Consider the following 11,291-nt stretch of genomic DNA (forward strand, 5'->3'; position numbering starts at 1 on the left):
CATGTAATGGCGCTTTGCAAAGACAAATTCGGACTCTGATGGCTTACACTGGTTACAGAAATGTTTGATGTTGCTTCTTTAAATGCATTTAAAAATGTTAGTAGACTGTTATTTTTATTCATTTACTTATTTTTAAATAGTTTTTATTGGTGTTTTTGAGCAGACAAATTTCAAATTTACAAATTACAAATTATAAATACAAATTACGAAATAGCAAATTACAGAATACAAATTAGAAAATACAGTTGTTATAACTCTACGGACAACAACAACAACAAAAACTCGTGTCACATGAGTAAATGGCAGGGCAATCAAGTTAATGATTATATTAATGCATTAATTAACTTCTCCCACTTTTCAAAATACGTAAGGAGCTTGTTTTTCTCCCTGGCAATATGAAGCTCGATATTTTATACACGACTTGTTCCCGCTATAAAACCTTTAAGTGTAGGTACGCTATTTAGACATTTACAATAGATACAATGTTTACCTAATAACAAAATGGGATTGATTAAAATAAAGTCACTCAGTTGCAATATCAAATTTTCCAAAGATCGAATCAAACTCATTAATTTTTCCAACACGAACATTATTATCTTTTAGCTAGGGCAAGACGTGTTTCCAAAAATCTGAAGATATCCTACAGGAGAAAAGTAGATGCTCAACGGATTCCGTAACCTCTTGACAGAACGTGCAGCTTGGTGATTCAACCCAGGCCAAAACGACGGAGTTTCTCATTCGTAAAGACAATGCAATAGTTAGAATTTTGTATTGCAGTTCCCTGATTTTAGATTCTAAGGTGGTTTGGAAGGCTAGCGAATAGATCTTCTACCTATTGTTAAAGTGTTTGGATACTTGTTCGTTAATTTCTGTTTAGCAGTGGGTGGAATCTGTTTTTTCGGTAGAAAGAGTTGGTAGATCTGTTTAGAAGAGGTGTCATAAAATTGATACTAAATTGTCACTTTTCATCCTTGTGATTGGGGTATTTGGAAGGGGGTCAATCACTGTCACATTAGCAGAAGCTTTCAGAACAGGACGCCATTCTGCAGGAATTGAATTGATAATACTTATGAGGAAAAATCTTTGTTCGGGATTTACAGGTGTGTTAATGCCACACGAAAAGGAATTGTTTGACGAGATCAAAACTCCTATCTTTACAAAACTTTTAAAAGTTCAATATGTCCCTTCTGTACATTGATTTTTTGTCGTAACAGAGAAATTGGTTATTCCAGATAAGCTCATTGATAATTTCGTGATAACAACTGGGCGTTTTCCCTTTTAAATCAGACCACGCGTCAAAACATTCCTTGTAATATTCCGGTAAGCTGATTTTTAATTTAGAAGTATGAAAATTACAATGTAAAACAAAGCGTCCTCCAACTGATGAAAGAAATTTGTCTAGAATTGTTTTCCAAGTACTTTGTTAATCTTCCAAAAATTTCTTTAAACATGTTACACGTTTGCACTAATCATCCAGTCAATGTCCAGCATCTTGAGTCCACCCATTTCAATGTCAGATATTAGTGCATGACGCTTCACTTGATTTCCCGTTCCCAATAAAGCAGTAAAGAATTGAGTTCACCTCTTTAATTAATTCCTTAGACGTCATTATAACAGATGCTCTGAACATAAACTTTGGGATAGCGAAGGTTTTGACTATTTACATTGCATTCTTCCTAAAAGTGAGAGGCCTCTCCATTTCCGAAGACTGACTGATCTTTTTATAGACTTAACTGATTAGAGTGTAATGCGAAGTGCTAAGTTTCCACCCCATATGAACAATGTGAGCGTTAGCCCTACAGATGGAAATGGGCCCACACAAGGACAGAGAAAAACTCTGACCAGGGTGGGAATTGAACCCACGACCTTCGGGTTAGATCACCGCTGCTCTGCCGACTAAGCTACGGCATTTTGGTTCGAATAACCTACCTTGTGAAAAGATAAAAACAAACTTCAGAAACGGCGGGAAAATTTGCCACCCGCGAACAAACGTCGTCGTCTTTGCTGAGTCGTAAATTAAAATTTCTACAGGACGACGACGACGGACTATGGCGTGACTCAACGGCGCCGTCGTGCGAAAGTCGTCGATTCGTAAGCTCTCTAATTAGGTTACATCCCGCCGGTTGTCTGCGGGTTCTCTCCGGTTTTCTTCCCTTCCGGAAAAAAAAGCAGCATGTGCATGGCTTTGATCGTTTATGAAAGACACATATTAAGCCTTTTTCCTACCTGAAGTATCCGCTGTTCCAGGGCCCGAATTATAAAATTGTTTGTCATAAACGTACTAGACTTGAATAGTAACGTCCTTTCCCTGATAGAATTCTTGGTTTTCACCCACGTGACCTTAGTCCTTGACAACCGTCGTTAACCGCCATTGTGGAGCCCCTCGAATCGTAAACAGAGACGCGTAGAGAGAGATGTGAGTGAGTTGTAGTGCGATGGTTCTCTGTATAATACCTGGCTGTGGAGTAAAATCTGGAAACAAGGAAGGTATTAGTCTATTCCGTATACCTATCGTTGTTGATAAGAACGGTGAAAGTTAAAAACAGCTAACAGAAGATCGCCGAAACGCGTGGATTTCACAGATAAGCCGAGACGACACGAAATCGAAAGACTTTGTTTCTGGGAACAAAAATTTGGTTTATCAACGGAGTTGATAATGTAAATTGACCACCGTACAGAGATTCTGGGAAGCCTGCCTTACTCTGGGACAGATACAACGAACAAGGGACAATTTAAAAGCTTTCGCAGCGATTGACTCACGGTTTAATGTTAGATTTTAACTTTAAAGTGTGGGGTTTGACTTATTTTGCTGAAATTGTCTTTACAGGTTTAGCAATTAAAGCTTTTGCGGTGATTGCCAGTAACGGCTTTTGCTGTGAACAGTTGTGTTTTATCCTGTAAAGCTTTCGCAGCGATTTAGCATGCGTTGGTTCAGGGTTTTAGGGTAAAAGGCGAGCGAGTCAGAATTTGTCGAAAGTTGGCTTTTTTTCGATAAAGCGTTTCTCGGCCGGGTTTCCACCGATGTCTTCCCAATTCACACCACCGAAGCGCTTGAACCCCTCGAACAAGTGTGCTCAATTTCGACCGATTAAACCACAACGTCGCGGAGAAATTCATCTTCGAAAATTCATCTCATTAAATATGCCCGATGCAAATGAGGTGCTCCGGTTTTGAATATTTAATGAGGTGAATTTAACCTGAGTATCAGGCGTTTGTGATACTCAGGTTAGCAAATGTCTAACTCGGAGGCGTTTTATTCGATTTCGCGGAAATTCGGCAGGCGAATGCGAGGGATGGAGCGCCCAAATTGACTGAGTTTGAAGGAAATCGGACGAATTTCGAAGGAAAAAAGCTTCTCACCTTCTCAAGGTGAAGGACTGAGACTCTAATCGACCAAGTACTTTGACAGAAGAAGAGGGAAATCATCGAAACAAAGGGATTGAGGAGGCCTTTTCTTCTCATCTGGCGGCCATAGCAGTTAGCGAAGGTATTAAAAGAAATCCAACTGGAAACTGATACAGATAAGGTCGACGCCGAGTGTCAAACTTCCGAGTCACCTTGGCCACAAACAACAACAATCTTGCCCGCGATTTCCTTCCCTTGCTTAAACGGACGCAACGAAACCAGAAATCATCTGGTTGTACGCTTTCAAAATTTTGAAGGCCTTAAACTCCTTGTTTGTATAGTAGCTTGTCTCTAAAACTAACTAGGAAAGCAAGTCTGAGACTTCTAGAGGAGCCAAACTGATCGCTCCGTATGGCCGCTGGGTCTACGCAAACGACAGAAAATCTTCTTCAAATAGCGCTCTCGAACGTGGCCTTCGAGGTTTTTTTTGCGTAGGATGAAAGTACTGGTACCTCGTCGAGTGATTTTGGGTCGCTTTCTTGGGAAATATCCATTGGAAAGATGAATTATTTGAAGACTTCGAACGTGAGCGCTCAAAATGTCATACATTTCCCTATAATCAGGGGCACCAGAATGGCGGAAACCTAATTTGCATAAGGTTATGACGTCAGCTGAAAACCGAGAATAGATTTTTCAGGAATATGCTAAAAAACTTCAGACCGTGTACACTTCCTTGAGGAAATCCTCTGGTTGCTGCCTGCAATACTGAGAAAGAATCTCCGAATTTTACCCTTTGTAACCTGCCATTCGGGTAGCCCGCAAACAATGCGCATGCCTGATGCCTGTAGTTTCTTTTACAGGCTCTGCTTAAGCCCTGTAAAATGATCAGAATGATGTGTATGTTGCAGGTAAAATCTGTTCTCGCACTCAAAAAGGGATACTTATACCTCACCTCATCAAGCTCTGTCTTACGCTCAACACATCTTCTTAATATTTAAAAGGAAAGAAAAGGAAAGGAACTTTATTTTAAAAGTGTCTAGTAGATTTTGTTAGCGCTGGAGCACTAATTGGGGACACTGTAAAGTAAAATTAACAACTAACACAACAAGTCAAATGTTGGTTTTTCAGGAGAGGGGAAACCGGAGTACCTCTCGGTGCAGAGTAGAGAACCAGCAAACTCAACCCACATATGACGCCAAGTCAAGGAATCGAGCCTGGGCCACATTGGTGGGAGGCGAGTGCTCTCACCACTGCGCCATCCCTGCACCCCCATTTGGTATCATCTTATCGGTTTCTGTATTCATACACTTATTAATTCAGTCTCAACATTACAACATAGTAGAGAACAAAGAACTGTACTATGCATTTACCGGTACTCGGACTCGCACCCACCTGATCTGTAGTCCTGTGTCTTCACCACTCTACTCCAGGGCCCGGTTGTTCAAAAGCCGATTAACGCTAACCCCAGATTAAAAATTAACCAAGGAGTTTATTTCTCTTCTCCTAAATGCTGTGCAACGCTGATATTTGGCAAAACTTTACGTTAGAAGAAGTCAATCTTGAAAAACAAAAGTAAACGAAAGAAACTTTCACCAAAAAGTTAAAAACATGAAACAAAAGTTTGCACTAATCCTGGATTAAGTTAATTGGCTTTCGAACAACCGGGCCCAGGTGATCTGGTGACGTAATTTGGAAGACTGGAAAGAAAAATTTTAACGCCGTATCCCACCACCGCGCGCGGCCTTAGGTGTTGTTTCCAAACTCCCTGCAGTATTGCCATCGCCAAAACTCAACAGATCATAACGTGTCTACCACGCTCGGTTGTGGGATACGGCGTTAAAATTTTTCTCCCCAGTCCTCCGAATTACGTCACCAGATCACCTGGCTATAACGACAAACATGTTCAACCCAACACAGTTCTTTTGATCATTTACTTTCCTATGATTGGCCAATTAATATCTACGTATAATAACCAAAACTAAATTTCTGTCTTAGGTCCAAAAAACTTTCTTCAATCCATCTGAATGCGTGGTCAACATAGGTAAAATCAGGATCACCAATTTAAGCTAGGTTGAAACGGATTCAACCTGAAGACGGATTTTACAGGCAACATGTTTCTTGTCTGTTGTGAAGCGGAGCTGAAATATTTGAAATGTTTTGAATCCAGTTTTTCGGATAACATGAATTTAGTTGCTGAATTTGGGGTATGTTATTTTTCTCGGCCTTTGGCTTGGCGACCCTATTACTGTACTTCATCTGCACAATTTTCTAAATCATCGGCTCTCCGCCAATTTTCTAACAATTAACACTTTTAAATTAAGAATCTTTTTTTTTCTGTGATTGCATGAAAATTGAAATAGAAAGCAACAAACGAGCCACTGTTCTGTTTGTCTAACCTCCCAACTGTACTTTGCGCCGGGGCCCCGGGAGCGATTGCAGTTGCTCTCAGCAACTCTGCATTCTCTTTGCAAGAGGAGTCTCCCTAATAAAGCGCAAAAACCAACCAAAAGAAAACAATACCAGTAAGAAACTATTTTGGCATTTGGCATTTGTTGTTGTTTTTTTTTTTTCTGGGGTTTTGTTTTTATGAGCTGCAAAACTAGTACTGTCTCGCCTTTTGCAATTGCTGGAAAAACGATCGAATTGCACTCAATCCACAGATTATTCGAAAACTCTTGTATAAATGAATCCTTTCTAGCATGCATTTTTTCAGTCAGTCTTTTAGTTGCTGTACTGTGATTTCAGTTTGGGAAAGAGGTTAAAAGCCGAGCGTTGTTGACTTACTTGTGTTGGTGTACGTGTTAGCATCTGCTACTATTTTTCGATGTTAAATTAGTGATTAACAAAATGAACTTTTTACTTTCAATGAAATTGAAGCTTGGATTGTCTCGGTTTAAATTGGCAATGTCAATGCTGAAGCGTTTCCTTCCCACTTTTATCTGTCTTTCTAGCAGAGGCCGATTTTTTGTTAGGAAGAAAACAATGTATGACTCTTAATTTTACAATAACATCAACCAACTTTTCCGCCATATTGATTTTGGGTTCAAGTGTTGTTGTTTTCCAGGCGATGATGCTGACGTAGCAGGCCTCCGATTCCGAGACTGCTTGTGATTTTTTTAGGCTTCTTTTTTCAATCCGAGCAAACGACCCAATATTAGGAAACGCATTCGACTCTAAACGAAAAAACAGGGGATGGCCCAACCATGAATAAGTGAAATGATGCCTGACCACAACACCAGGAACCACATGCCCTACTCCTTGCGACAAGTGTGTGGGTTTTTTTACGTCCCACAGGATTGTGAACCGTTGAAGGGTTGTGATATATCGTCCTTATCCGAAAAGACTTAAGTCTAACCATTGGTAGATGTCGTTGCAAAGGCAGCACTTTCCTCTCAGCTATTCAAAAGACCCTGAGTATTGGTCCGGCCGGAGATGAAACGGCGTCAGACCTCCCGCACGGTAGTCCGATGCTCAACCAACCAAAATATTCTAAGGTGTCAAATAGAACTGAGATTGTTCACATTTAATGAAATGTGAAAGTTGTCTTCACACTAGGGAGACCATGATTATCCACATATGAATAAGCACGATACAATTAAGAGTTCATATATTCCGTAAATTGGATTTGTCTAAAAAATACTGCAACATGATCGCATGACCTGCCAAGTAGGATTGGTGTGGTTTTTCAGTTTTAATTTTAATTTTTAATGATATAATAATTGATTGATTTCCTACCTGGTATAGCTGAAATCAGGTCATGAAACATTTGTTCGCTGACACGGTGGTCTCGTAAAAAGAAAACTTATCGCTTTCGAGCTTTTTCATGTTCATCGTCAAGGTAAGCGGGCGAATTGCTAAGGTTTTGACATATTATAACACAATCATAAACATAATCACAATTATAATCATAATTACGATCATAATCATAATCATCGTAATACGGATTAAAAAGATAGTATATATATCTTTTTTTCTTTTAGGTTCTTGTGGCTATGTTTCATCAAGTAAATCGTTTATCTACTCACTGTATAACATCAATGGCTACGCTCCTGTTAAGCTGGAGGTCACGTCAGGAAGCCAGACACACGCTATATACAGATGTTCCAGTCACGGACCAACCTTTGGTTGCGGCCACGACATCCGCATATCAAACAACGCTGCCAGCAACCGAAATTCGTACACACATTGTGGCTCCTGCTACCCCCTTCCCCCAGGGTATTCTTCATCTCGTAATTACTGTAGATTTTATGCAGGAGGAGGAAGCTTCAAGTTTACTCCCACTGATGTCGAGGTATTCTACGAAACAACCACTTAGATCCAGACGGAAATTCTATTTTTTGTTTAATCAGGTCACCATATTTAGAGTGTTATGGTTTAATGAAAATGTCGATACCCGTCCCGTATGTGTCTTAATATTACAGTAATTACCGACTTAAATAACAAGTCATATCGATTTGATTTATATTGACGATAACCGCAACAAATGATAATAACAATTTATGCATGTTAAAGGTTTGGAAGAAAAATAAAAACAAGCTAAGGGTGCGTTCGATTGATGACCTCATTCCGGAATAGGAATACACGGAACAGAAGTAAGAAATTATTCGATTTTACGAATTTTGCATTAAATTAAAATTGTGAAACATCTGGTAAACATATCTTTATCATTCTTGTTACAAAACAATGTATGGCGTTCTTTCCTCAAATTGAAGCATAATTATCTCTAAAGAATGCATGGTTACTACTATTTCACTCCCACTGATACTGAGGTATTCTACGAGACAACCACTTAAAGGGAGAGTTTCACGTCTCTGCGCATGGGCAAACTGTCACGTCAGGCCATTTAATTACATTGTTATTGAAACAATCGAAAGCACTGATGCAGGAACGGAAACAATACCATAGAAGTGGAATTACTCATTTCCTTTGTGTTATGAACCTACTGCATGCGTTATGACAACTCGTGCGTAGAATACATTTTCGACCCGTACAATAAATACGAGATCAAAACTAAATTCGATATTTTCTGGGTAAAACCGCAGTGTCTTCCACCAAATTTGGGCCTTAGTCATTCAGTGTATTTGCTTTAATACTCTCTGTGTTTAATTAACATCATCTGGTTCAGTAAGAAACCGTAAAATTTACAACTGCTAGCGCTAAAGCTTGGACATGCGCAAAACCGTGAAACTGTCCCTTTAAACGAGCCAAAAAGATTGCCATCACTCCTCTATTTTTTGTGTAATCAGGTCACCAGAATTTAGCGTGTTATGGTTTAATGAAAATCACTCTCGTCCGATAGGAGTTGTGATTTTACAGTAATTTACCGACTTAAATAACAAGTCATATGGTTTTGATTTTTATTGACGATTACCAGAACAAAATATAGTAGCAATTTATTCATGTAAAAGCTATGCAAGAAAAAAAAAAACGACCTAAGGTGCATTCATTTCGATTGACCCTATTCTGGAATAGGAACTTAGAAATCCTTCGTTTTTCACGGATATCGCATTTAAATTGTCAAACACCTGGTAAAATGCTCTTTTAAACATATTTATATTATCCTTGTTGCTTCGAAACGCCAAACATACCAAATTAAATTATCACTCCAGTATAAGTATTCCACGGGAATCCCGAACCATCGAGTTTGGATTCGAGTTCGAGTTCGAGTTCGAGTTCGAGTTCGAGTTGGACTTCGAGTTGGACTTCCAGTTGGACTTCGAGTTGGACTTCCAGTTGGACTTCCAGTTGGACTTCCAGTTGGACTTCCAGTTGGACTTCCAGTTGGACTTCCAGTTGGACTTCCAGTTGCGCTTCGAGTTAATAATTAAAACTCAAGTATATAATTGATAATAATGTATACCGGTAATTATTATTTGTTATTAATGTTAATAAGCAAAGAGATGTATAAGCTGGGCGAAGAACAGGAATTCGGGGCAATATTGGGATTTTTAATTTTTTTTTTCATGTGGTTTAATTAATAAAATTGCTGACACATTAAAATATAGAGCAGGGATATAGGTTTTCAACAATGTGTGGTACCTTTTGTCACTGCAAATGAATAATAACAAATTGTCCATATTTGGGGTCGTGGCCCATATATTTACTAATAGACGATTTCATATTATTCAGAATTAAAAATTATTTTAATTACCTCTCTACATTTCATTTCGCTCTACAAGACAATCATAGGCACTTGCAAAGTAAAAACGCAACGAAAGTGAACTACGATTGACATTTAAAACGAGCTGTCTTCTCACAGTCAGTTTCTAAAACATTTCTTTTGGACAAAACATCAACTTTCAAAAGAACAAATTGTTTATTTCTCTACAAACTGATCTGTCACTGTAATCTAAACTGTAATCTGCTACGTAGACAATAGTTGCCGGTCTTCTCTACTTATAACCGAGGAAACTATAGGGGAAGTGAACCTCACTTTTTAACCGTAACTTTCATGTTGATTATTTTTTTGGGCGAGATCTGGAAAAGGTTTTGAAAGGTCCTTTCACCGCAAAATTGGAAAACAGGTAACTGTCTTCTTTTTTCCTCCAGCTTCTCAGCATTCCTGAATCTCGCCGCTCATGCGGTCTGGATTTCGCCTTCCGGACCCCGAGTACGGACCGTTCCGAAATTTCCAACTTTCCCAACGTTTCAAGCTTTTTGTTGCACCGTAAAACAAAGTAAAATGTAAACATTTAACCCAGAGTCAAACAAGTAAGGATTCCGATAGCTCAATTTTGGACCAAAATGTCAAACGCGCGCGTACGCCACATTTGCATTGGCTCTTTGCTGGGCTATAACTTGAAGAATACCAGACGTGGAAAGAGGATATCGAAAATGGCAAAATGGGAAACTTTGAGTCCCCTGGTATTAAAGAGTGAGTTTATACTACAATTTGAATTTTCGGGGAATTTAGAGGATTTCTATGGAAAATGTTGCCGGAGAGCAAGGTCTTTCTCTTCAACAACTTTTTCAATACAAATCTTTTCATTTTTTTTGAAAATTCAAACCGTCAGAAAAGTCATTCTTTTATAATGCCAGGGGCCTCAAACTTGGCCATTTTGATATTTTTGACATGCTTTTTCCATTTCCGGCATTCTTTAATTTATAGCCCACAATTTTATGAAAAGTAGGTCACGTGATGGTCTAGCTGTAAAGGGCCTGTTAAAATTTAAACACAAAAGTTGCTTTGAAAATAATACTGTAGAGAAAAATAATAATAAACACGTTATTTGCAGGCTTTGGTCGTTCCGTATCGATTACGGGGCCTAGGACCGTACTGAAGACCTCGGGCACCTAAGCCTCAAAATATTTCCTTACAATGCTAGGCCAAAGTTGAGATGCAAGGTATCTTTATGTGCCACTTGCACTTTCTTAACAGAAATGGACACTGCTTTGATTCAAATCCTTTCTCTTCATAAGAGATCGTTGGTTAGCATCATGGATCATGGTTAACATTTACATTTCAAGGAAAAATATTCCTTGTGATACTATCGTTGGTTTGTGCCCTCCCAGAAGCACAAGCGGTCCTTCGAAAAATGTAAGTATCTCGGCGGGCTCTGGTTTTGCGGGATCTACCCTACCCTACCCTACCCCTCTATTTCTTTTTGGGGGGAGGGGGGTTTATTTTTATAGTCAACTTTAACTCGAACTCCAACTTGCGTTTTAATTATTAACTCGAAGCCCAACTGGAAGTCCAACTGGAAGTCCAACTGGAAGTCCAACTGGAGGTCCAACTCGAAGTCCAACCCGAAGTCCAACTCGAAGTCCAACTCGAGGTCCAACTCGAACTCGAACTCGAACTCGAACTCGAACTCGAACTCGAACTCGAACTCGAATCCAAACTCGATGATACCTTACTCCATCGAATACACGGCTAAGATATTCGGTAAATAGTAATGAGTTGCTAAAAGGGATTCTGTTTTGCGCTTACTAAACTGGCTATCGAA

The 11,291-nt window shown here is 39.2% G+C and overlaps 1 protein-coding gene across 1 annotated transcript in view; it reads left to right on the forward strand.

Moving 5' to 3' along the window:
• Window positions 1–9,892, forward strand: part of LOC138014493 (peroxidasin homolog) — a 31,957-nt gene extending 22,065 nt beyond the window's left edge. The window contains exon 7 of the mRNA XM_068861572.1: window positions 7,326–9,892. Within this exon, the coding sequence (XP_068717673.1) occupies window positions 7,326–7,660 (335 nt within the window). The 3' untranslated portion in view covers window positions 7,661–9,892. The remainder of the gene's footprint in view (window positions 1–7,325) is intronic.
• The last annotated feature ends 1,399 nt before the right edge of the window (window positions 9,893–11,291 follow it).

Source organism: Montipora capricornis, chromosome 8 (assembly GCF_036669925.1).
Source record: "Montipora capricornis isolate CH-2021 chromosome 8, ASM3666992v2, whole genome shotgun sequence".
Taxonomy (NCBI): domain Eukaryota; kingdom Metazoa; phylum Cnidaria; class Anthozoa; order Scleractinia; family Acroporidae; genus Montipora; species Montipora capricornis.